General features: G+C 39.6%; 1 protein-coding gene across 1 annotated transcript in view; it reads right to left on the bottom strand.

Annotated features, from left to right (window-relative positions):
- lamc3 (laminin, gamma 3) overlaps positions 1-26,586 on the bottom strand; it is a 99,955-nt gene that overhangs the window by 33,799 nt on the left and 39,570 nt on the right. The window contains exons 5-10 of the mRNA XM_051412810.1: positions 24,700-24,888; positions 23,136-23,253; positions 18,816-18,914; positions 16,805-16,941; positions 15,753-15,872; positions 7,306-7,504 (exon numbers count right to left, since the gene is read on the bottom strand). Coding sequence (XP_051268770.1) covers positions 7,306-7,504; positions 15,753-15,872; positions 16,805-16,941; positions 18,816-18,914; positions 23,136-23,253; positions 24,700-24,888 — 862 coding nt within the window. The remainder of the gene's footprint in view (positions 1-7,305; positions 7,505-15,752; positions 15,873-16,804; positions 16,942-18,815; positions 18,915-23,135; positions 23,254-24,699; positions 24,889-26,586) is intronic.

Raw genomic sequence — 26,586 nt, 5'->3', positions numbered from 1 at the left:
GGGTTCCCTGTGGCATAAACATTATGCTTACATGCTGCAGACATATACATGCAGCTACACACAAGCCAATAAAACGTCCCCGCCTACTGATTCAAGGGAACAGAAAGTGAATAGAGGGAACATCAGAGAGAAGAGTGGATGCTACCTTATATAAGCCAGTCCTCCTTTCATCAATCCCCTCTGCTCTAATCCCAGCGCTTCTATATATTTCTTCCTTCATCTGATCTCAAAATGATCTTTACACCAGATGGGAACACATGGCCACTTGAAGGGTTAACATATTTACCAGAATGCAGATGCTGTCAGCCGTGAGAGATGTGGAGTGTGTGTTTTTACTCATGTTTATTTATGCTCTCACAGGCCTTTAGCGAAACACGGATATTCCCATTTTGAAAACATGATTATATTTTTAGGCAAATGTTACTTTGGATTGTTGCAAATCACACTTCCAGATGGCAACATGGATTAATGTGTTCGTGTGAAAGCTCAGATTTGCACCAATTCTTGACATGTTTGCACATGTGAGCATGTATTTGTGACAGAGAGAGGCAGAGAGAGACAGGGGGAATGATATAGAGCACATAGTGAAGTGCATCTGTGCGTTTACCTGAGAAGGGTAATGAGATCTGTGGAGAACTTCTCCAGAGAGGAGCACTTAATGACAGTCTCTGTCCCCCAAGCTCCAGTGCATTTCAGAAAGGGAACCAACAAGCTTCTTTAGCCAGGGCTCTTGGTGCTAAGGGGAAGCTCATTACTAGTGCGCAGACACCAGAGAGAGGCATAGAAGTATTGAAGGGGACAGAAAGACACAAGCAGTGTCCCAGTTCAAGGGCTGGATCCTCTGATGTAGCATGATTCTGTGCCTCTGCTCCATAATATACTTACTCACAGGAACCAAACTAATGGTGCATCCAAAAGTGCCTCACCAACATGTCAATATTCACAAGTTAAATTTAAACTTAAGTGGCCAGCAAAGTTTGAAAAAGTAGTGGCAAAACTGTGTCACGATCAGTTGAAATTTTAGTGTTTCATTTTAAAGAAGGCAGCTGTTATGAGCAAAAAGGACCAAACAGCAAAAAAAAAAAAACAAAGTTAGCAGCTGAAGAACGAGATATTTAGACCAAAATCAGAGCTAAAATGAAAGTGAAAGGGGATTGGCATAACATGGACCGTTTCTCTTCTAACACAGGGAGTCACATACTGGTGCACTGTTGCATTTGCTAACTGTACAAACCGCTGCCACCAGCTAGTTAGTGTCCTATTAGCCGACTGGCTGACTATACCCGGACTGGGAACAGGGTTTAAACACAGCCAGTTGATTTACAGCGGCTCCGATCAGGACTATTCTGGAGATGAAGACACGGTGGGTTCAGGAGAGTGGTGAAACTGAGGAAGAGGAGCGAGTTTGTAGCAGGTTAATTTGTTGTCCTTAATGGTTGTTATGACACATTCAGAATCCGCACTACTTTTTCCAGTCTTTAACAGGCTGTTAAAATATATCTATGTAAATAATTAAAATAATATCATAAATGTTCAACTAATCGACTAGGAAAATCTTTAGTCAGGAACAGCCCTAATTTACACATCCAGCAGTTACAGAGCAATATAAGCATTCATTTACAATCAATATTCACTCTTTTAGCTTAATTTTTGGTCTCTACCAACTCTTGAGGGAATAATCTGGCTCATTAGCTGCTAAATGCTCTGCTATGATCACCAGCTTGTTGCTAACTGTGTCTGTCTGCTTTTTAGTGCTGACCAGGTAGTGTACCGTAGGCTTTTTTTTTTTTTGCTAAAATGACACTACAAGCATGATGAGAGTGAACCAAACCAGTAGTCCTGGACCTGACAGCTAAACAATGATAATAGTTGTTGAGACACAACTCAAAACTACAAATGTGGTGGCGCTGAAGGAAAAACCAGGGGATCACAAACGTTATTAAGAGTCATCCTCTGGGGAACAGAAATGTCTGGACAGCAATTCATAACAGCTCATCAAATAATCTTGATCAATAAGTGGCCAACCATCAGACCACCATTGCTATCTCTAGAGGCATGCTCCTAAAAACATATAGACAGTATATATATATATAGACAGTTACAGAGAGTTTGCGTGTATATAGACAGTTTGCATGCAGGAAAGAGCTTCATAAATATCTAATATAGCAGCTTAATGCACACAGTCTAAGATATATATTCCACACTGACAGAGGGACAGGTTTATTCTATCATACGACCATCACTTTGCCAGTAACACATTCTACCTCTCTTTCCCATCACCTGATGCTCAGTTGAAGTGGGCATCTTTTCTTTTGCCTACCACTCTAAAACCAATTTCAACAAGACTGACCTGTCCTTTGTCAAATTCTCTTTTCCACCACCGCAGAGAGTAGTGCAAGTATATTGACTCCTGCCCATACTGCCTACAATTGTAGCTTGATTCTAGACAACCAACTACTCTCTGAGCCCGTCATTGCAACCATAACCTGATCCTGAAGGTTTACACTTTACAACATCCATCAAGCCGACTTTTCCTCACAGAGGATTCTAGCCAGATCCTTGCTTATGCTTTAATTATCTCCCAACTGAACCAGTGCAGCACCCCTCCCCCCTAGCAAAGCACAACTTACTTACTAGAATGCTGTAACCTACTGTACCTCTTCAAAATGAAACAAATCAGCAGCAGCCAACAGCCAGCTGTCCATTGTTATCAAGACTGCAAGGGTGTGATCCCAGAAGTATGTGGAGGCTCTACCGGACTGTTTTGAGCTAATGGACTGGAACATACCCTGTGGAGCACACAGAGGAGATAATGCAAGGCTCCCCGGCTGCGTAACATGTCAATTTCCATGTGGACCCTTGAATTCCATTAAACAGTTTGCTGTTTTTTGTGGTTCATTTTAAATAAACCCTGGAAAACAAAGAAAGTTAAAATCCCTTCTTAGGGAGGAAGAGGGCTTCCAGGCTGGGCTACAGGGAGGAAGTTCAGTTGCTCTGCGGGTGCTGAGGAGGAGAATTAAAGATAGAAACACAGGGGCAGAACTGAAGACAAATTGCAACAAAACAGTGTGAAGGAGGTGCTGAGTGGGATGAGAAGGATTACTGGCTACAAGACGCCAGGCCAAGTGGGGGAAGAGAACAAAAATAGAGTGAATGACTTAAGCCTGTTTTTCAATGGGTTCAATGTGGAGACCAGGCTAGCTGCACCCACTCTCCCAGGTTGACGGGCCTGATGAGATCTCGCCACAACAATTTGAATGATTACACTGCCGCTTCCCCACCGATCGTCACACCAGGGTTCACCTCTTCAGCCCCAGTCTGCCTCCTCCAGTCACTGCCGCCTCCGGATTGACCACTTTACCGTGAAGGGCAAGAAGGAAAAAGGGCCGCAGGAGTCTTGGTAGAGAGCAAATTGGGACAAGGAGAACCAAGCAGAAGTCTAATGTGAGATGAAAGAGCCGGTACAGGATTTCCAACAGAGAAAGTGGCACTGCGGCACAGTCCTACAAATAGTTGAGGATCAATATCAGCAACAAATTGGACTGGATCACACGCAGGATCATAGGAGATGAGAGAAGGCAGTTTCCTTTAAGAGGGAACTTGCCTTTTTGGCACGAGACAGACACTATTAACATCTTAAAAGAAAAGGCTGATTTTGTTGCTGGGCCGGAGACAATAGCTCAGGATAGGTTCACATTTTTCCAAGCCTGTCTTTAAACAGTACTCACATTCCCATATGTATACTGAAAGAGTTATTAGTGGCTGTAATTGTTTCTCCACACTCTCCTGTCTGTGAGGAGATTGCATCATTCCAGTTAAAGTGATGAGTGAAAAATCCTTCCTTTTGTTACTATTCCTCCACTTGAAACAAAAAGTGGACATTTCACACATATAAGCTTCCGCTTAACCTTTAGAATGTATTTTCACACTGTGGATTTTAACCACATACATAGTAATTGCATTATGAATGTATCTCTTGGACAGGAGAAATAATTACATTAATCAATAAGTAGATTCAATAAACATATGGGCGTGTGAGTATTATTTTGAGATAAGCTTGAAAAAATTTAAACTTATACCTTAACTGCATCTTCAGTTAGCTTGGAATAAAGAAACTACACTAAAACACTAAAAAGAAACTTAAATGTCTCAACACAGACTTGGGTTTAAGACAGTGACCCAAATTAACTCAGGGTTACAATGCAGTAAAAACAAAAAACAGGCTGGCAAAGACAACTCAATCAGTGCTTAAGGCTCAGTTTCCAATGAGAGATTCTAATCAACTGTCTACTGCACAAACAGACTATTACAGCTGACACATACACACCTTAATATAATCTAACAGCAGACACGCAGAAAACAAAAACAGCAGACTGCCAGCTACGAGTAATGTAAACACCATCAGCTCTGTGTGACAGGAACTGTGTCGCAGCTTGATTTTGATTGCTGCTATCTTTATCACAATATCCAACCTCTGATTGCTGCAGTATTCAAACAGGTGCTGTTGCACTCGAGTTATAATAGAAAATACATCTACCTGCAAGGTCAATCTAATATTTAGATTTGTTAGGCTTCGTCCGGATGAATAAAATAAACAAAACACATATGAAATTGCTCTATGAGTTATACATTCATCGGTATTATTGTGCACATATGCAACTGGAGGTGTATGAATTTGATCTGATTACCGAACAAATGTGCTTCTGCATGTAGGTGTGGGAGGCATTAATATGCATTATACCTGAGACATTTAAAAACGCAACTGTTAACAGCAAAGGGCTGCGGTAGGTCAGAAACATTTTAACTCAGAGACCGACGAATAACAAATATGAACAAAATATTAAATTCAAACTTAACTTTGCCATTAAATTACAATATCACTGAGCCAAATCCTGGCACATGTATATTTCTGCAGAGCTCTGTACAGCCTGAAGAGCACACATACACGCACTCTGTAATTCCCTTTAAGAATACTTCCTACCAGCAAACCTCTACAGTTTTCTCTACCCACATGTGCATGTTCTGTTGGATTTCATAAAGGTGTACAGCTTTTTAATATAAACTGCAATATAATACCTGGATTTGTTATACACATATTGCACTGATATTTCATTACTTTCACTCACGTATTTCTCAGTAATAATTCTGACATTTTTGGCCATATACAGAATTGATGTAGTGCTTTATTGTCTGTGCTAAATAGTTTTTTACACTCCTCATACATATATGTATAAGTTAAGCTGCCAATAAAGTATACAAAATAACATAAGATTTAACCATAAACCATAATAAAGAAAGAACTTTATATAGCCTCAACAAAAAAAAAGTATCTTATAAGTCAGTTTGTCAGTTTCCTGTCGACTGTCACCAAGGTGGCAGGCTTCAATATCACATCATGAGGTAAAAATCACGACTGTGGAACATCAGGCAAGCTTTACCCTGCACTACCCCCAAAAAAACTCTGGAAATCTGAAAACTATTATCATAATTATGTAAAGTTTGTGTGCTATTTGTATGTTGTATTTATATCCAAATATCCAAATATATCCCCTTCAATGCCCCAGTTTTCCTCATCAAGATCAATAATGTTTCACTTCTTCCGCTGTGGCTGCTTGCATCAGATTGAAAGCCCTGGCGTTGGCCTATCAGGCTGCAAATGGACCACTGCCCACATAGTGTACCTCCAGGCCATGTACCCACTCTACACTCCACCAAGTGCTCTGCATGTTGTCGCAAATATTCCACTCGGCTCTCCTTTCCCTGCTATGACCTGGTTATCCTTCCATCCGGACCCCCCTCCTCTGCCTCAGGAAGCCTGGTAGTGGAGTGACTTCCCCACTGCTGTCAGAATATCAGATATCCTCATTATATTATAGAAGCTTTCCTATATTTGTGGTCTAATGTCGTCTTTCAAACAAGAATCCCTGCTATCTTATAGTTGGGTGTAACAGAACACAGAAAGTTTTGGGGTCATGGTTTGGTAAATTTTTTTGTCCTTCATTTTGTGAAAGGTCCTATTTATCAGTGTTTTGTTTGTCCGTTCTGGGATACGATAGATACATATGTATAAATATTATATCCCATTTCTGCCAATAGATCCTCCTAAATGTTACACACTGGCTCTTAAAGGTACCCAAACACTGGCATATTGTCAAAAAGAAAAAATTAAATAACAAAATGAACTAAAGTGAATGGACACAATTGTCAGTAGTGCTCCATCATAAGACTGATCTCTTGATAATTCCTCAACAACTGCAACTTTGATACAGGGTAGGCACAAGAGAATAAATGAATTGAAATACACATGTGAAGGCACATCGTAGCGGGGATCGAGCACCATATGCTTAAATCTTATACGGTCGCAAGCGCTCCTATAACTTTAGTTCTTGCTTTGGCATGCTCTGAATCTGCAGTGAGAGGCTGCCTAAACTTTATGGGGAGAAGGGTTCGCCTTCCAGTCTGTTTTTGTCTCACGTCCTGGTGATATATCTCAGCAACTATCTGATGGATTGCCATGAAGAGATTTGGTACAGATATTTCCAGAGAATGAATCACACATTCATGTCTCCCTTAGGATGATTTTCACCATTAAGTTAATGACCAAATACAGATAACTAATGACATACCCATCAGCCCCAATTGTACTTTTAATTAACTAATTAGCATCCTAACAAACTCAACTAAAATGGTGAACATTATACCTGCTAAACATCAACAGGTCAGCACCGTCATTGTGAGCATGTTAACATGCTGCTCTTGTTTCAATGTGTTGATCTATATTTCATAATCACTAAATTCTGTGTAAGTTTCGCTGCTGCTCCCTCTAACTATAACTTATATTTGGTACTTTTGGTGACTTTTGTGTCATTCCACTGCTGCACACATTTCAAGCAACTCTGGGTGAGACCATCTGCTAAATGTATAAAATGTAAAAATGGAAATGTAATGCTGCTGCTCTGTACCTGCCAAATCTACATGACAGCTAGTGCATGAGGGAGTTGGCTCATCAATACATTCATATCCTGACATTCTGCTGGGACCATGACAGCACAGTCAATGTGGGTGAGCTGTAATCAGTACATGGGTGTCCTGGATAGTCTGTACTCTGCGGTCTATATATTGTAGGAAGGAACAAGTCAAACAGGGAGATGCATAGATGCAGAGAAAAACAAACATCCCAACATCCATTCTTATGAACACATCCTGGCAAACACTTTGGTATTTTCCACAGAGACTCAAGTTCAACATTAAAAAAAAATGTGCACAGACTCACAAACTGACAGCACCACCCCTGCATCCTTGTACCTGACAATGAAGGTGTGCCGTGGTGTGAGGCCGGGATCATGGTCAAGCACCGGTTGGGGTGAAAGGTCAGCAGACAGGGAGATTCCAGAGCCTTGGAGGAGCAGGGTGATGTGGTTAGGGAGCAACTCAACAGTCTCAGAGGTGAAGGTGATGGAGAGGAGCTGGCCGTAGCTGTGGACTCTGTGACCCAGGAATTTCTCTAGTGGGGGTAGCAGAGGTTGGATGTTAGAGAGGTGAGTGGAGAGCTTTATTATTGAAGTCTCTGCCAACTCTCTGCCAACAGTGTTGCAAACACAGAGATGGAGTTGTGTGCATGCACGTGTGTTGTGGTGGAAGCTGAATTAGTGTTTGTGTACATTCGGAAATATACTGCCTGTTCGTTTCTCTTTCAGTCTGTGTGTGTGTGTGTGTGTGTATACATCAAGGCAGAGGCATACAGGCTTTTTGAGCCCACATAAAGCACTGCAGGAGTCTATGTGTAATTACCCACCCTCTCATCTCTGGCTCATTACAGCACATTAACAGGACTTCAAAGATCTTAGCCACCACTAGACATCCCCCCGCTTCACTACCAACCCCTAAAATACACACGAAAAGTTATACTTTTGATATACAAAAAAAAGACAAAAATTGCACTCCATCAGTATGGGAATATGAAAAATGTAAGCAATGCTATTGTAAAAAGTCTTGCACCAGTAGAAATTAAAATATCATAACAATTTGTTGAAAAAACAACTGTGCTGCCATTCTCTACCAGCTCTGGGTGAACGAGTGGGCAAAACTGACAGGTTGCACGCTTGGTTGCCACCTTGTTTTTGAGCGTAATCGTGTGTGAAGTACATCCTGAGCTCTTCTGGGGGTTGGGAGGGCTAAGGACTTGAGTGGGTGATTTTGCTTGCGAGGGGCCTCTGGCGTCATTCGGAGCAATTCAACTGTCTGATCGTCTAATATGTACTCAAACAACAGCCCCCTTTTTATAATCTCTGCCGGGCTCTTCTGTACATCTAAAGCCCACTCTCACTGTGACATCTTTGGCCAGATTAATAAATGTTTTATCTGACCTGCAACACTTTTGTAAGGCCCCACTTTTTGGCACCTTGAATTGAGGTTAGTGGCTGTTGTGATGTATTACTCAGTGATGTGTTAAAGTAATTAGTTAAAGTTATTACTTTCTGTAAGTAAAAGCAGTGTAATTATTATTTCAATTATGTCTAAGCTGTTTTTTCTTCTTTCATCATTTCATGTATTTCATGGTCTAATAAATAATGCTATTTGCTTTGCCAGTTGCTTAATTTGGTTTATTGTACATTATATTTTTATGTTATTATTCTTGCTGTATCTTTCTAGTTACAACTCTAGCAGGAGTGACACTTGCTTTTTTTTTCAGCTCAAATTTAAGGGCATTAAATTAAAATGTTTTTTTAAATCTAATGAGTTGGAAGCTTATCAAAAATAAGAAACCAAACTCAAAAAGACGAGGTGTTGCAGCATTTTCAGCTTTTTATGTTGCCACACATTATGCTTCTGCATTCATACCTGTTAGCTGTTAAATAATTACAAATCAGCACAAGGATACACGGGTGAATGAAGCGCAACACTGTGTCATATATATTTATCATTCAACCGTGGAAGCATGTAGGAAATGAAAATTAGGCAGTGATGAAAGGGGGAAGGCTTCAATTACATGACTAATCAATAGCACTTTCTGTTCTGAGTCCAATAAGGCATCATTCATGTCAATGGGACTTCAAAATCAATAGAAAAAAGATAATTACAGCCAATCAGGAGCAGGGGGAGCGGCTTAACAACCACCAATCATCACCAGTGAAGACAAAACACTTTCTCAAGTGAAATGAGTTGCCGCACGTCTGTGTAGTTTCAGAATCAATACATATTGATGACAGAGAATAAAAAAAAGAAATCAGCCAGTACGGAAAGAAAAGAGGCTTAAATTAAATCCATCACCAATTAGACAGGAATGAGCCCTCTCACATCTAAACATCTTAACCAGTGGAAAAACAACCTTTATGGGTGAGAGGTCTGAATGAAATAACCGATCAATGCTCACTCCTAAGTCCGATGAGCCACCAGTTCAAATTTAGACCCAAACATAACCCTCAATAACCAAACAAGTATAGCATAGACTACTTGTGTTGTAATTCATCCAAAAGCGTTAGCCTGACAGAGTACAGAGATTTTCTTAAATCGATAGATGATTACATGTCCACAAAGACCTAAAACAAGGAAAACTAAAGGACAATAAAAATGTGGAAGATAAACAGAAGCATACAATAACTACACAAATAATTGTATTATTGTTAATTGTTATACGCTGCAAATATACAAAACTAGATGTAAATACTGACTATAAAACTTTGAATTTGTAGATCTAGTGTGTAACATTTAGGAGGATCTATTGGTATAAATTAATTATACTATTTGTAGGTATGTTTCCATTCATGCTACATAGAAAAAGATAATCAAATTAAGTTAAATTAATTAAATATATCAATATATGCAGTTAATTATTACAGGAAATAGTGCAGTAGTGCATAGAAAAAGTGCATATTTTGAATTTGACCCCGAAGGAACGTCAACAGCAACAAGCAATAAAATAACAATAAAATAGTTTCATATTCACATAAAAAGACTGCGCTTGAGCACCAAGCATCATCGATGGAAACACAGAGTCCGCCTCCTCTCGTCAATGGAGCTGGTTGGTCTCTGATTTCCCATTGTTCGGCCCGAGTACCATTTAATCCAAAACCTAACATTAGACAGGACCAGCCTTAATTCCAAGCTGGGCCAGCATGACTCCTATCTAGCTCTCTTCCCTCTCCTATATTTAGTCTCTTCCGTCAGTCACTCAGACACACCATCCTCAAGCTGCACTCAACAGAATGGCATCCTCCAGCAGATGATCATTGTTGCATTAAGTTTAAAAATGAGTTCAGTCTCAGCAGAGCCACTATTTTTGGGGAAGAGAGAAGAGGCAATTACCTATATTTGGGGAGTGACACGCTATAATAATGAGTAATGTAAGAAACTCATGTTCACACAAAATAAAAGTCAACAGATATTACTTTTGAAATGATTAATAAGAAATATATACTGCACATTTCTTGCATAACGGTGGGTAATGAGCCCAGTAATGCTATTGTGTGACCAAGCTAATATTCTCTCCTAAAGTGCTCCCTTATGGTTGTAAGTGGTTATGTTTCAGATGTACGTAGCTTGCTGGCCATTATTCTGCTGGCATCTGATTTGCGTCAGCGTGGTTCCTTTCTTTCTCTGTCTGCGAGAATGGAGGTACCAAAGTATAATTACTCACAACCCTAATAGAGCATCCAGAAATGGCCCCACTGGCGGGCCCCTCTCCAAAGTAATGAATCACTATAAAAAAAACAATGAAAGGATTATTCATGTGCAAGTGTGATCTGCTGTCTGTGCATTGCCATGGATTTATATTCATTATTTTATCTCACATGACAAATTGGAGAGAATTAAAAAGTTTAGCAATCTCTAAATACCACAGCTGCACATATGTGAAAATATTTCTCTTCTCACAAGACTGATTCCCATTTTCTTTGTCATACTCACTATGGAACTTCAACCATTAGGCTACTAATGTATTAGTTGATTCATTTTCATGTTAATATTAATCATGTAGTTATTTATTAAAGGAATAGACAATTTTGGAAATACGCTTTATTTTGCTGCTTGCTTAGAGTTGAATTAGAAAAATGAATATCACTCTTATGTCTAAAGAGACAGGGGAAAAAACTACAAGTAGTTTAGCTTGGCTTAAAGACTGGAAGTAGGGGGAAACAGCGAGCTTGTCTCTGTCCAAAAGTAAAAAAATAAGGTGTGGTATTATGGGGAAAGTCACCGGTCCTGGCCAAAGAACAGCACATAGTTGTTTTTGTATTCATGTTTTTTTGTAGGCTATAGATTAAAAAGACAAAATATAATGTATTGATTAGTCAGTTTTAGAGGCGCTAGGAAGATTTTTTTTATTTGAACCCTTTGGACAGATGCTAGCTGTTTCTCTTAATGCTAAGAAAAGCTAACCATCTCCTGACTGTAGCTTCATATTGCACATACAAATCTAATTCTCAACAAGAAAGCAAATAAGTGTATTTCCCAAAATGTCAGTGTATTTATCTAACCAAAAATACCAAACATTTGGTTTGAGCTTCTCCAATATGAGGGTTTGTTGTAATTTTTTTGTTATGTATCATTGTACACTGAATATCTTTGTGAATGTTTTGGTCTGTTGATCAAAGAATACCAGGTATTTAAGGCTGTGGGAACTCATAGACAAACCTATTAGTAGAAAAAAAGAATTGCTAATAAAAATAATTGTTGCAACCAGGGTTTAGTCCAAATAAATGTATTTCAATCAACAACTTAGAATGAAAATAGAATGGAAATAACACAGCTTCAACCTGTGCCACTCTATATCCATTTTGTTTCTACAGTATGAGTCTGTCAGAATGATCTGAAGTCCACTGACTTTAGAGCCAGGAACACATAAAGCCGCCATCACAACAAGTGATAGATGCCCATATAACTTTTGGGGAACGGCGGAGGAGCTTGCAATCAATCAGAGGGTTTAGAGTTTGGACCAACCAAATTAAATCAGCTCAATTTCAATTAAATCACAGTTGCCTTACGCAAACACTGGTCCCATTGAGGCTCTTACATCGACCACCATCCAGACAGTCTGAGGGCAAAGGCTGGATGGACAAACTCTAAACTTTTAAACAGGTCCAACACTGTCAGGATACTGAGTCTAACACTAAACTGCTGTGCCAGCAGCACAATATACGTGACTTGAAACCTAATTACATGAAAGAAAGAATGTCATTCGTATTCAAGAGGAATTTTAAAGCAATATACAATACAAATGCACACACTGAATATATGTTTGCATCCAATAGAAACGATTTATCTAGACATAAATTGAATATAATGAAAATACAATTTACTATTTGAAGAACCAAATCTGGTGTTCTGCAGGGAAGTAAAAGGGACATGGCTGAAAAGAGATCCACACAGCGGACTGGTCTCAGCTCTGAGTGTTCTTGCCCAACCCACACAAAAGTTGTCAAAGAGATGTGGCAGAAAGGTCAATGAAGGAGTCAAACTGTTATTTTATTAGCGGGTGTTTAGACCCAAAATAGCATGGCATAAAAAAAGGAAAAAAAAAAAAAGCAAAGGCTTTGTTGGTGTGGGCGAGTTGCTATATGTGAGAAATGAAGAGTGATACATAAGGCTTATGAGGAAAGATTTTCTGCACTAGTGTGCCAGCGTTGTGGTGTGAAATGAATAAGAATACTATACAGTTTTGTGCTATTGTCAGTCTAAGCAGCCTTAAGGCCAACCGCGTCTGAAATCCCCTCATCACACCTATCTGACGTTGGAAATGCCGGGACTGTGTCTAACAATTTGCAACTTTCTGAAACATCTAACATTCCCATCCACACAGTGACTGATCAGAGGTGTGTGGAGGTGAGAGGCAGTGTATGTAGGCAGCGCTTGAATTTCTCTGTCAAGCTCTGTTTTTTCATTCCTCACACAACTTCTGTCATTTTTTGCATGTGCAACCAAGTGCAACATCATGAATGGGAATGAAGAGACTGCCTGAAAGATTCACTGTCTCAAGACAAAAAGAACAAGCAAAAGAGGTCTTGGAGAGAGATGAGGAGGCAGTGGAATGCAGGATGGAGGAGGCTATAGTGGCAGGTTTTTCACCAAGCCTTTGATTGTGGCCATTTGGAATGGGTATCAACACTTTCACCTTTAAATGTGGTCAGGCAACATGTCGAACAACTGAGTTTGTTTCAAGCATACTGAACTCTCCCACTCGAGCCTCACTCGAGCACTGCTTCACCTTCTTCCCTTTCCTTCGTCTTTCTCTGTGCCCTTTTTTCTCTGTTATTGTTCTCTCTCCTTTCTCTTTCTATTTCTCCACTCAGTTTTCTTATTTCCCTTTACTACAAACTCCTTTCTGTTTTGCTTATGTTTCTAGATGACAAGGCCACCAGACTGGATTACATGCAGACCTGGGTGGAAGTAGCACTCAGATTGTGTGAGGCTCTCAACTGCATTTGGAGCTTGAATCAGAGTGACAGATAGCCTGGAGCTGCTCTTGTGGATCTTTGCTCTTCTTACTCTCTCTGCCTCTCCTCAACTGAACACAAGAGCAACCATATGCTGCTCTATTGGCTTCCACTAGAAGGTTCTTTCATTAAAATTCTGCCTCTTTCTTTCTGTCTACCCTTCTTTCCTCGTTTCTTTCAGTCTCCCTGCCGCTTCAGGCTTAGCAGGTTGGCCTGCACTGCAGATATGAAAAGGATCAACATTGCAAGCTTCTCAACAGATGGCTGTAAGGACTTATGTTAGATGATGTCCCCTTCAGCATGAAAGCTGCTCAGCCAAGAGAGCCACAGTTACTGTCCAGCAGATTCAAGTGGTGACCACAGTTGTTGGAGGCAGGTCAAAGCAACTGTTTAGGGAGGTACTTCATGTTTGTCTATGATAGTTCCTGGCAGCTGCGCTCAAGTGTTCAGTCTGTTGAGTCACCACAGGGACTTGAACTCTGCATGTGTCAACTGTCAAGCAGATGTCCAGGATCAGTAGGGGGACAAGTGGCAGCGCACATGTTTCAGAGGAAGACTGTGTCCCCAAGTGCACTGGCGCATACACATTCACACGTCTGCCTACATGCGTTTATGTCTCGGGCACTTTACACAGTAGTCAAAGAAAAATAGGGGAGAGGACAAATCAAGATGTTTACAAAAATGAAACGTTTTCATCTAGTGAAAAAGAAGGAGCAATTCTGATGTCCTGATTGGGTTGGTCATTTGACAATCGGACATAAGTGCCATGTTGGCCTGATTGTCATGGGGAATTCAGGAAATTCAAGGGAAATTCTTTCTACCCCTCTTTTTCTTTTACACTGTGTCAAACTCTCCCTATTACTCCCTACTACTGAGAGAAAAGCTGTGACATTTTGCCCTCTGTGCCATATTTCTGGAGCTGGATGAGCTATGCAGATCCCAAACTCTCCTCTCTCTCTACTAATTCAATAAAAAAAAGCCAATGATTGAATCCTGTCCCTCATGTGACAGCTGAATCCAAACTACGGTGACAAATACAGAATCACAGAAAATGCTATTTGTATTATGTTCGATGTGGAGTTGTCACTCAGAATTATCTTCTACTCTGGTGAAGAACACAGTGGAGGGATTTCTGCACAAATACAAATTAAAAGTAAAAAGAGCAGAGACAGTAGCAGAGAGAGAGGGAGAGAGAGAGAATTCCAGAGCTGCTTCCAAAGCCGCTGCCACTCTGGTCTAATCTTTAAAGTAACTGTACACATGCACCACTATGAAAAAAGCCGAGAGAAAATGAGATCATTAATAGGGATGGCAAGGCAATAGATTTGCGCATTTATTATGTAGAGAAACAACATAAACAAGCACTGCGCGAAGTAGATAAGCAGGCTGCCACAAAGCTGCTCTTGGCCAGTTGGGCCACTAATCTGTGTGTTGTGGCCTACGGAGACGTCACTATAGACCATGTGAAGAAGAAAGCAACTTAAAAAATACACTATTAACTATGTACATTTATAATTACATATATATGGAAAAGCATGCAAGCATTCATTATCGTCTTATGCACACATTATGTGTACACACACATACATTCAGACTTCAACATGCATGACTTATCAACACATTTATAATAACATTCTACAAATTATGCCTGACCACCAGGCTTCGTCACATCCCGCTGTAAGCATTTCATCTTTCTAAAAAAAGATGCCTCCAAATGGAGTCCTTCTCTGTGATTGTGCGTATTGGGCATTAAACCTCCAGGATGCGGAGTTAATGGGATTGCTCCTGTTTTGCTTCTGGCTGTGGACTGCATGGTGGCTGGAGGGGCTGTGAGTTGATGGCTGGAACCGACTTAGTGGAGACAAGAAGAAACCAAGCCAATTTTCACTTTGTTGCTTCTCCAGCATGGCCAAGACATCCAATTCCATCAGGCCTTTGCTGCTAGGGCGGCTGATAGAAATGGGCCCTAAGTCCTGTAGCTGGGCCAGCTTATTCCCTTATCTTCTAATGGCTCTGATAGCGGATTGCAGGAAACGGTGTCAGAATAACTGCCGTATGACCTGCTGCCAAAGACCCTGATTAATCTCACAAAGGAACAACAGGAACAAGCTATGGCTATTACAGATGCTCTACTAGTGTTAATATAATTTACATATTTGCTAGAAGAGCAAGAACTGGAGGATTTATTATCTAATAACATAACTGTCAACAATACTAAAACATTACCCTGGGGATTGTAACCCACCCATTTGATGGAACCTGAGGTAATAATCTGTCTTCACGGATGAGCTCAAATCTCTATTATTTTGCATTCTGACTCACCAGGGGCTTTGTAGAAGCCAACGTCTTCCTCGGTAAGAGGCAGCAAGTAGACTTCACCTTCCTTCCACTGCAGGGAGAACTCGTTCCCTCCAAAGAACTCTCCCGTCCAACCATCCTGATCTGGAGGTAAACAAATGAATCATAGTTTTTCTTCTCTACATCACAGACAATCTGGATATAAATGGTAAATACAAGCGTTCATAAAGAATTTAACGTTTGGATTCTTATGGGAGATGTGTTCAGATTATTTTTCCATTGGTTTTATTTTATGTGTGACTAACAGAAAAAACAAACAGTTTACAGTGACCTTGAGAACTCAACATACTGCAACTATAGGAAACACACGCAAATACAGAAAACACAACTGAACAGAGAAAACACAAGCAAATTCAGAAACCCTGCAAGTTGCACAGAAACAATACTTACAAAATAAAGTTTCAAACAAAGAGAACACTGGTTGTGGCTTTACATCAAACTATGTTGGCCTGTATACTATATACACTTGCTATATTAGGTGTATTCTGCATATTATCTGCAATAATATTATTACCTCAATATCTGAATCACGCAATCAGAGTAAAATCTGAAATCAACTTAAATTGTAAGTGAATGTGTGTTTTCCAGTGTTTTATTTCTTTGTCTAAATGCTGCACATGTGTTGTAAAATTGGTGAAGATGATTTCCTAATTTGTTTTGTGTTTTGTCTATTTGCATGTCTTTTCTTAATTCTTGCATTGTGCTGAGCTCTCAGAGCCACTGAAACTGTAAATGAGGTATTGCCTAAAAGGCAAATTTTTATCTGTCCCTGACCACATATTAAAATAACTCCCAAAATATAGAATAAAACAACACATCCAATAAAGCTGACCTAGTAACATGCACAAGACAGTACAATACACACTCACTAATAAATACCAGCACGATAAAATATGGTACTTAAGGAAAAGAGGGAGCAAATTCAGAACAAAGTAAACATTGTTGTTAATTTTAGGAATAACAATCCCACAGTAACGAGGGAACCTCATTAGTGACTGATGAGCCTTAGACAATACCTTCAATGAAGTCCGATGTGATGTTGACAGCAGCATAGTGACTGGATGAGGAGCAGGCCAGCGAGTGGCCGAAGCAGAAACACGGTTGGCAGCCTGCAGGGTTTACTTGTTGTAGGTTGAAAAAACCAGGCTTGCATCTGTATGCGCACACACACACACACACACACACACACACACACACACACACACACACACACACACACACACATAACGTCATGTATAAAAAGTTATTAACATGCTGCACATGCGCCTCATCCCAGCTATTTACCACAACCTTGTCACTGTGTTATTCTTATTAATCATTTTAAGTTGCTCTTAGAACAGCAGACAGGGTGCTGGTCGCTGCAGACTGCAGTGTTAAGGAAGAAAGGACCAAATGGGGCTCAGCTGCAAGGACCCCGAGTGCTGACCTACAGATACTAGCTGGCATATGGGTGGGACAGGAACACCGCTAAAAATCAGCCACTACACTAGTCACATTACACAAGAGAGGGGCCTGCTCAACAAGCCGTAAAATCAGAAAAAAAAAAGTCAGGAAACTGGGAACACAGAATTACTCAATAGTCTGCAGACCTGCGGCTGTGTGTGTTGCTAATGTCACAGCGAGTTTATCAGTTTGATCCTGTATCCTAGAGGAATAAGATAGAAACAGACAGAGAGAAGCAGAGACTTGGTTATTGACATGTTGTAACAGTCATGTTCACTGCCCAAGTAGTCGAAATGATGGATAGCCTCAAAACTTAGAGCAATTTTTAGACAAATTATTCTTGTGTTTATGTTTCAGTCTTCTGCTGCTGCTGTAGGATTTGTTGACCTGTCTGCTGGGTGTAATGTACTTATTGTTAGTGTTAGTGTTATTTCACATTATAATTAAATCTAGGAGTGATAAAAAAAATTAAGACTTTCATCTATGAATCTACATAACTCCCTACAGAGATAGCAGAGATGGGAAGCATAAATGAACATGGTGATATCACAGGACACCTGGAATGAAGTGTGCACTGAAGCACACTTGGTAACAAATTCAAACACATGGAAGGAACTGAAATGGAAAATAATTAGATTTTTCCGAACACCAAAAATAATATCCAAAATGGGCCCTACATATCCTTGCACATATTGGAGGAACTGTGGAACACATATTGCCCATCACACCCATATATTCTGGCTATGTCCTAAGCTAAGTGTATTCTGGAGAGAGTTATTTGACGCCCACAAGATGCCACAATGTCGCTGCTGGGAGTAATACCTAAAAGTTTGAATAGGGGGGGCCAAGAAATACCTCCTAAATATTGTACTTACAGCAGCCTTAAAGTGTATAACCATGAGATGGCTGGAACCAGACCCTCCCACATACAATATATAGATCCAAAAAATATGGGGTCTTTATGAGATGGAGCAAATTACATATTCATTAAGGCTCCAAAAATCCATCGTAACTAACCGGTGCAGCCCTGTCGTGGCTTTTTTTAATACAATTATTATTATAATTTATTATCCAACAGTGCTCAGCCCTGCTACTTATGGTTTTATATTACCTCCATGTGTACATCCCATACATATATCACATACAGTCTAGTCCTAGAGTTAATATGGTCCCTTTTGCATATTTTATTGCATCTCGGAGTGGACACTTACTATTATGATCTTTTTTCTATTTATGTGTGTATATGTATATATGCATATGTATCCATGTATACATTTCGGAATAGATATTTATGTTGCTTTTCATACCCTATTTGCTTGAACTTGAACATAATACTTGAACATAATATGTACAGATGTTATATGGCTTAACAAAAGGGGAAAAATAAGAATAAAATATACATCGTAAGTTCCAAAAAAAGAACACTTTAAAATCAAACATTATCAATCAAAAAATACTATATCCTGTACATAAACTGATGAACTGTTGGTAATGGCTACCATTGTTCTGTTGTGGTGGTCTTTAACAGTTGCCTTGGTAACCAGAGGTCACATATGTGATGTAAGCAACAACCTTATAACACACCTGTCACAGCTCTGTCCCTCCACATTTGGCTTACAGTGACAACGTCCATCCAGAGGAGAACAGTCATCTACACTCCCGCTGGGGTCACACTCACACGGCCTGAGGAGAAGATGAAAGATTTCAATCCACTGATCTTAACACGTGTATGTGGGAGTAAGCATGTTATTGAGCAGGAAAAAGACAAGGACAATTTACTGTGATAACTTGACTGATCTCCATAAGGGTATTCTCCATTCCCTTGCCCCCCCCCTCCCCCAGATCACAGATGGTCAGCTACACAACAGCAACCCTGGAAACAGTGGGGTGTCTTGCTCAAGGACACTTCAACAACATGGATCCTTGTCTTGGGGCTCGAACCTGAGACTCCCTAATAACTAGCTGACCCTGTGAGTGTGTATTTGTCATCACTACACTCATTCAAAAAGCACAAGCGTCAACAAAAAGCTGCTTGATTTAGTACACAATCTATCAGAAATATTAAAGGGCTGGGTAAACAACCTTGATAAAAGCAAGTGTGTGGGTCGGCAGTGACTTGGATTATGTCGAAATTTGTTTGATCACCTTCATTGATTGATTACTTTTGTTTGAAACTGTAACACAGAATCTATTTTTTAATGAGGTGCTATTACAAATAATTCAATTATCCCAAGGCAAGCCGTCTCTACTTGTTTCTGCTCCAGTGATCTGCGTAATTCACACCTCAACTCAACAGCCCGATTTTGCTGCATGAATGAGAGAAAGTAGTGTGTGTATGTGTATGGGTGTGTGTCCATGCATGTTGGTATGTGCGCTTGCATATATGTTTAGGATTAATAGAATTTTGGCTGTAAGAATAATCATAGGTGAACTAAAGATCTGTAATATAATTGTACACTTTAATTTATACATTTGTTATTGCCTAAACTTGTGATATTCAATAGGGGAAATCAGTTACTTACTTTTATAAGTAAGTCATCTTAATCAGTAATGTTTTTTTTATAAAGCCTCCATCTGGAGCCTCACTTTAAACCTGCAGAACTGATGTTTTTGGCCATCTCACATCCACCAGGTATGGAGCATCATGAGCCTTTGGAGATGTGGTTTTAACATCTGGCTAAAGTCCAATATATATTTTTAGCTCTTGTTTGGTTTCCTGAGAAAAATATCTGGCTCTTTATCTTAAACCATACTCTTCCGTTGCTGCTAAATGTTGCACTATCTTCACCATCTAGTCAATAACAACTCCCTGTTGTTTGGTGTTGGACAGGAAGCGCACAGTGGTTTTCTTTGCTGAAAACAGATGCCTGTTGTGGCTGTAAACACTGCTGATGAGACCTGTGAGACTGAACTTAAACAGTGGAGTTAAGAGAAACTGGAGATTTGTCTAATAATTCTCTGTGGGTTTATTACTATGAGTGACACTTTTAACATTACAAACAGTCATTTGATCCATTGTTCATACAAAAATATTGATTGTAGCAACTTTAAAGTCACAAGAATAAACATTAAAAGAAAGAAAAAAATGAAATTAACTTCTGTTTACAGTACGTCCTCTGTGTGTTGGCAGTATCCACACTTTGGTGGTAGAAATGATATTACCACCTAACACTCATTGATATGCGATTCAACACCATCACAACTTAGCATTCCCCTGGCAGGTAAAGGGGGTCAGGGAGAGCTGGGATGGACTTCTTATGAATATAAATACTACAACATACTTCACACACACACGCACACACACACACACACATCAGCACTATCATATACATTTACATGCTGGCTCTCATGCACGCATACTTAGTAAAAGAGCTCTCAGGTCAGAGAAAGTTGGTCTGTGCTTTTCATCATCAAAATATATGCAGCAGGTCAGTGCATCTTCAGTCTGCAACAAAGGGCGCAGTGTACAAAGCCTCAGAAGTAAATCAGTCTCATATCTTAGGAATGAAAGTAACTCTATCTTAAAATAAATTATAACCCGCTGAGCTAATTCTTGTAGCATACTGAAATGATCAAAATCAGAGCACAATTATTGAAAAACAGTATTTCAATAGATGTATTCATTTTGTTTTTATTCAGGGCACCACCTCAATTAATAGAGAACAGGTGTAATCAGCCATTAATCTGACAATTGTCAGATCTTTTTTCAGTTATTAGTTTGTCTCTGCAACACAATACCGATCAATATCTCTTTAAATATATAAATGGCTTCCTTTATTTATTTAAAGAGGTTATTGTTATTAATTGAACACTAAATCATTTTGTGTCATTAATGAAGTGAAACACTGCTTGTATTGTAATACTGTAAATTGAATTATAAATGAACTATAAATAAGCTACTAATAAATAGTTGTGACAGTAAAAAAAGATTATGGATGTTTGACTCAATGAAACCAGACTAAGATGGGATAATGCTACACCAAACTAGACTACACTGACCTTGCCTAAGTAAATATAAAGCATTATGCATTAAACTTTCTTTGGAAGAAAACAGAGAAGTTTCTCTTTGGTGTTGGCTGCTAAAGCTGTTCTCTGAAGGTTCTGAAGGCAGCAAGGCTGGATCATATCACCATGGTAACCGCATGGTCTCTGGCTTGGTTCTGGGGGATCTTCAAACACCAGGCCTCTTTCTCCTGGTCGGGACAGCTGGCTGACCAACCAAAACATTGACCATGTGCAGCAGGAGGGATTCATGGCAATAGTTTGCAAAGGTTTTGGTTACTTCAGCACAAACAGCAAGATGGAAAAACATTGCATTGTCCTCTAGTTATTCATAATTTGTTTCTTAAAGCTGCAATAGCTGACATTTTGGCCACCTAGGGGCAGAGCAAACAAGCTGCAAATGCCACACTGACGTATTTTATCCTTATAAAATTAATATGGCAAACTCTTAGGAAAAACAGTTGCTTAGTTACACATCCACTAAACATGCAACAATAGCATTCATGTGGAGGCGACTTGATGAATGTCCAGTATTAGCTCTGTTTTGTCTCTTGATGGAAACATCTGAACATCTTTGGCGGCTTAAGTACTTTTTTGCCGAAAACAGAGTGTCTGAAAACAATGCTTATGAAATTAATGAGAATGAAGTAAAACAGTAAAGCTGGGGGCTATAACAACCAAAACAATAAGCTGAAAGACACTCAAAAAGATTCTGTAGAGCTGAGGGGAACTACAGAGTCAGGTTAAATTCTCTCCGCTTTCTTCACTTCCAGCAACCCTTTTCACATCACACATAGTCTTGATACATTGCTAATATCAAAATAGCAGCAGCTTTAACTTTGTAGTTAAAGTATAAGATTTGGTTATAATAAACTACACTAGATGAAATGTAAGCAATGTAGATTGTTTTGCATAATTGAAAACTATTTCAACAAATATAATATGAATTTTGCTCATGACAAAGAAGAAGCAGAGGACAGGAATTTATCTTCTTGAAATCTTGATTAAATTGAATGTTGATTTTCTTTCCCCGGTTCATGTTTCCCTGTGGAAAATTACACCACTCTGGTAAGGCTTGCTTGTTGTAACGGTTGTTTGCAGTTTGATACTGTATTTGGTACAATGTGGTACTCGCTGATAAGAAGGTCACTAATTCACAGTGGTGTCACATAGAGAAATGAGACTCCTCTTGTTTACGGCTGCTTTGTAGTTTGATAAATTCAGGCTTGGGGAAGTTAGATGCTGCTGCAAAATTTAAGATTTATTAAGTCTGTAACTGTGTCACCTGTTTATTTATTTTAACCACTTCTCTCTTTTAAATTCTCAGGTTTTTAGCACTTCTTTGGTTACCTGTTACCGGAAAAATCCATTGTTTGGTGCAGATGAGTGTTGGTACTCAAATACCAGATAACACAATAATCTAATTCTGAGTAGATCTTTTACTTGCAAGCAAAAGCCATCATCAACCTCACACCAATATGAGTGAGGAGAGGCGGTCTCCTCTAACGTCGTACAGCACTTTGAGACAACACACATGATTTCACTCAATATGTTTTCTTTTTGTGGACAGTTTCTTGTCTTAAGACACACTGTTCTTCTCTTATCCTTCACACCTCACATTTCGTACATTTGTCACATGACCCTACTCCTTAACCCCCCACACATTTAACTGTTGTTTTTCCTTTGCTCGGATATATAATTAACACACATACACAGAGGTGTGTTAATAAGAGGTTTCAACCCCCATCCAGGCTTAACTCCTTCACACTGACTTTATATTCAGTTACCCAGCAACTTGAACATAATAATAATAGGTGAATATAACATACCCTTTCAATATTTGCTTTGTTTGTGTCTAAATATGTCTGTGAATCTGTGTTTATGACTATGCGCATTGCTCACCTGCAGCCGCCAGGGCCAAGCGAGTGAAAGCCAGCCTGACATGTGTCACACTTCTCCCCTGTCACGCCAGCTCGACACGCACACCTTCCTTCTACATCACACTGCAGACTCACTGAACCTGGGAGGGACGGCAGATGGATCGCACAAGAAGAAAACAGAAAAGAGAATGTAAAGCATACACAGAAAGAAAGAGGACAAAAGGGAAACAGGTAGGAGTATTTTCAAGTAAATGGGAAAAAAAACAACAACTTCAGAATCCAAAGGTTATTGGTAAAACATTTAGGCTCAGTGATTATTTCACAATTAGTGCGTGACTTCCCTTGCTGCCACCTACTTCCATTTTGCCATCTTGCTGTGTGTGTGTGTGAGAGAGAGTGTGTGTGTTGTAAGTCTTTGTCTTAACTAATCACTTGTGTAATGTATAACTATTGTATATTAACCCTTTGTCTTCATTGTCGTAATTCTGTTTTCTATTTTAACATTTTAACATTGTACATTGTATTGTAGTTTACTTTTAGGTTGACTTAGAACATCTGTCCAGGGACAACAGATGGAAAATAGCCTTCTGGCTAACTCTGGTGCATTTACAGGAATGTTTAATTAATGTACACTGTCCCTATTAAAATAAACCAATAAATAAATACAAATAAATAAATAAATAAATAACATGCAACGGATCAATATATCATTAATGATTTGTCAGGATGGGGATAACTGAATAACTGTTATTGAATTCCTGTTCAAAAACCCCAGAGATGAGTTTGAAAGAGCAGGATATAACCTTGCAACCACACTGTGGCTGACAGTAGCTTTAGTTAATGGAGAAAAAATACCAGCTGGGGCATTATGGACATGAGAGAAAAGGAAGCCTGATGGAGTCTGCTATAACCTTTAATCAATATAATGGACTTCAACAGCTCTGTGCAATCACCTTACACTATTCAGGAAACGCAGAGAAAAAGATATCAAATGTATTTGTTCATTTCTCCCTCTGGTTCTCTCTCCAGCCCGATGAACGTGTAATTAAGAGCCAAAACATTTAATGTCTCTCTCCCTAAAACTAGACTGTGTTTAATGACCACTGAATCTCTTCATTGATAACGTTCAGTGAGTCAACTGGATCAATTTACAACAGCTGAGTAAAGTCATGGATTTCTTTAATGGTCATTTGGGAAGCTGAGGCGAGGATAAATCTGATGAGATGTGCAAGACATGAGACGAACAAGATTGTATAAATTATAAATCAGAAAAGATTCAACTCCTAGGCGAGGTTTAGCAGTAGAATAGTCGACGGGTAAGAGTAAATATTAATGTAGTGTTATTAATGATTTAGAAACATTTGGCCACAACATTCGCAACAATTAATCCTATGAGTCCCTTTTGTCTGTAGCTAAATCTTGCTTGTGGTGCCTTATTGTGCCAATACAGCGATCCAATTTAACCATAATTAAATTTCCTCATGCCAGAGAACACAGAAGTAGTGAGTAATGATATTAGCATGGATTATAATTAGGGTTTTCAAGTTATTATCAAAACAATAAAGGGTTTTGTAGCTGCAGTTTACCATTAATATTGCAGTTGCAGGGTAGGCAGGGCTCTTCAGCTGATTTCCTGTAGTGGTTCTCTCTGCAGCGCTCACAATGGGGCCCATCGGTGTTGTCTCTGCAGCTCACACAGCGCCCCCCACTGCCGGTGCTCCGGTACTGCTCCATGTCAAACACACAATCATCTGACCTCCCACTGCAGTTACACTCTGCGAGAGAGGGAAAGAAAGCAAAAAAGAGAAAGAGCAAGAGGTCAAGTGGGGAGAGACGTGAAGAACGAGGAAAGAGCAGCCACAGGGGAAGAAGCAAGCAGAGGAGGCAACAAGGTAAAAAGAGAGAAGACAGAAATAGATGGTGGAAGAAGACAGAGAGGGGGATATATGTGTGAGAGATTATGTGTTCTGGGATTGGATCATAATTTAGAGGCTCGTTGCTAATCTCATTTCACACAGGCCTAATGAGGAGCCAATCGGCTGTCAGGGGGCACTTAGATAACATTAATTCATGTTTATACAAGAGCAAATTACTCAACTGATAACACACCATCACAGCTCTCCTACCCCTCACATCAAATCCCTCCTTAGTTTACCAGTTACCCTGAGGGGGGATTTAGGTAGAATTGCCCATTTTATTATGAATCAAGCTCTCAGTTGTGCTGGCAATAACCATATGATTATTCCTTCCTTGTTAATAAGGAGTCTCATCGGTGTTCAAAGATAAAAATATATCACCAGTCGCTACTGGGATTGGTGGTGAAAAACTTGAAAGAGATTTAATAAAGAGTTTCATGTTTCATTTGACTCTAACTAACGTTACCTTCATGAAATGATTATGAGTGTGTTCACACAGTCTTAAGAAAAGCCCATATCCTTCATGATAAGTCTCCTCTCATGTGTATGATAAACATTGCAAATTCAAGCAATAATTCTTGCAACTTTCACTGCATGACTTCACATTTTTTTGATATAGGTGTGTGAATGTGTTTCGCACCATATTCACGGCAGCAAAAATTAATTTCCTAATTTGTGATTCATAGCATAGGATTTGAGAACCTGCAATGAAGAATTAGAGAAGGTGTGTTTGTGGGAAAGAAAAACTATTCAACAGGTTTGCAACTCCTAAAGCATTTGTGCTGTGACTTTTACTAATACACATTCTACCGTCACAGACAATAACACTTTTATTGAAAACAACCCTGATGATAGTGGTGACAGTGAACCATAACAGTAGAGTTCTGTAAAACCAAAACAATGAGCTGAAAGATGCTAAAAAGCTCAGTAACCTGAGGGGAGCTGCAGAGTTATAATTTTCTGTGGGTTCTTCACTGCAGCTCCTCCTTTCACTTTGCACATGGGAATTTTGCCCATTTTTATAAATACAGTATTGATTGGTGCAGCTTAAAGCATCTGCCCTGAAATTGTAGTTTTGGTGGATAGAATTAAAAGGCCTTATTAGCCTTTGCACTGCTAGGAGTAGCCTTTTTAACACAACATGCATCTTTTGACAAAAGCTGAGTCCCTTATTTTCACATCTGCAATTCCTCTGCTCATGGAGCAACAGAATCTGACAAAAACTGACACTCCACATAGAAAGTTGCTGCAGCATGACTCAGTTCTGATTGGCACTGGTGGGCAACTAGAGCACAAAAACGTCCAGCCGGCTCTACTTGTCAGCTCCCATCCACTCTGTCTTTATCGTGCCAACTAGCGATGCTGCCACTGCTGGTCAGGCTAGCTCATAGCCAGGTGGCAGCACTGTCAACAACAGCCTGAGCCTCTGTTGCATTTCCTTTAGTTGTACAAATTCATGTTGACTCTGACAGCATCTCATAAAAAGTGATGTAAGCCAGGATGAATGCTGTTATACTGTTGATACTCCCAAGGTGTCCTCAAAATTTTAAATTTAAA

This window comes from Dicentrarchus labrax, unplaced genomic scaffold (assembly GCF_905237075.1).
Source record: "Dicentrarchus labrax unplaced genomic scaffold, dlabrax2021, whole genome shotgun sequence".
Lineage (NCBI taxonomy): Eukaryota > Metazoa > Chordata > Actinopteri > Moronidae > Dicentrarchus > Dicentrarchus labrax.
The sequence above is the reverse complement of the archived record's forward strand: the minus strand, read 5'-3'. Positions and strand labels throughout refer to the sequence as shown.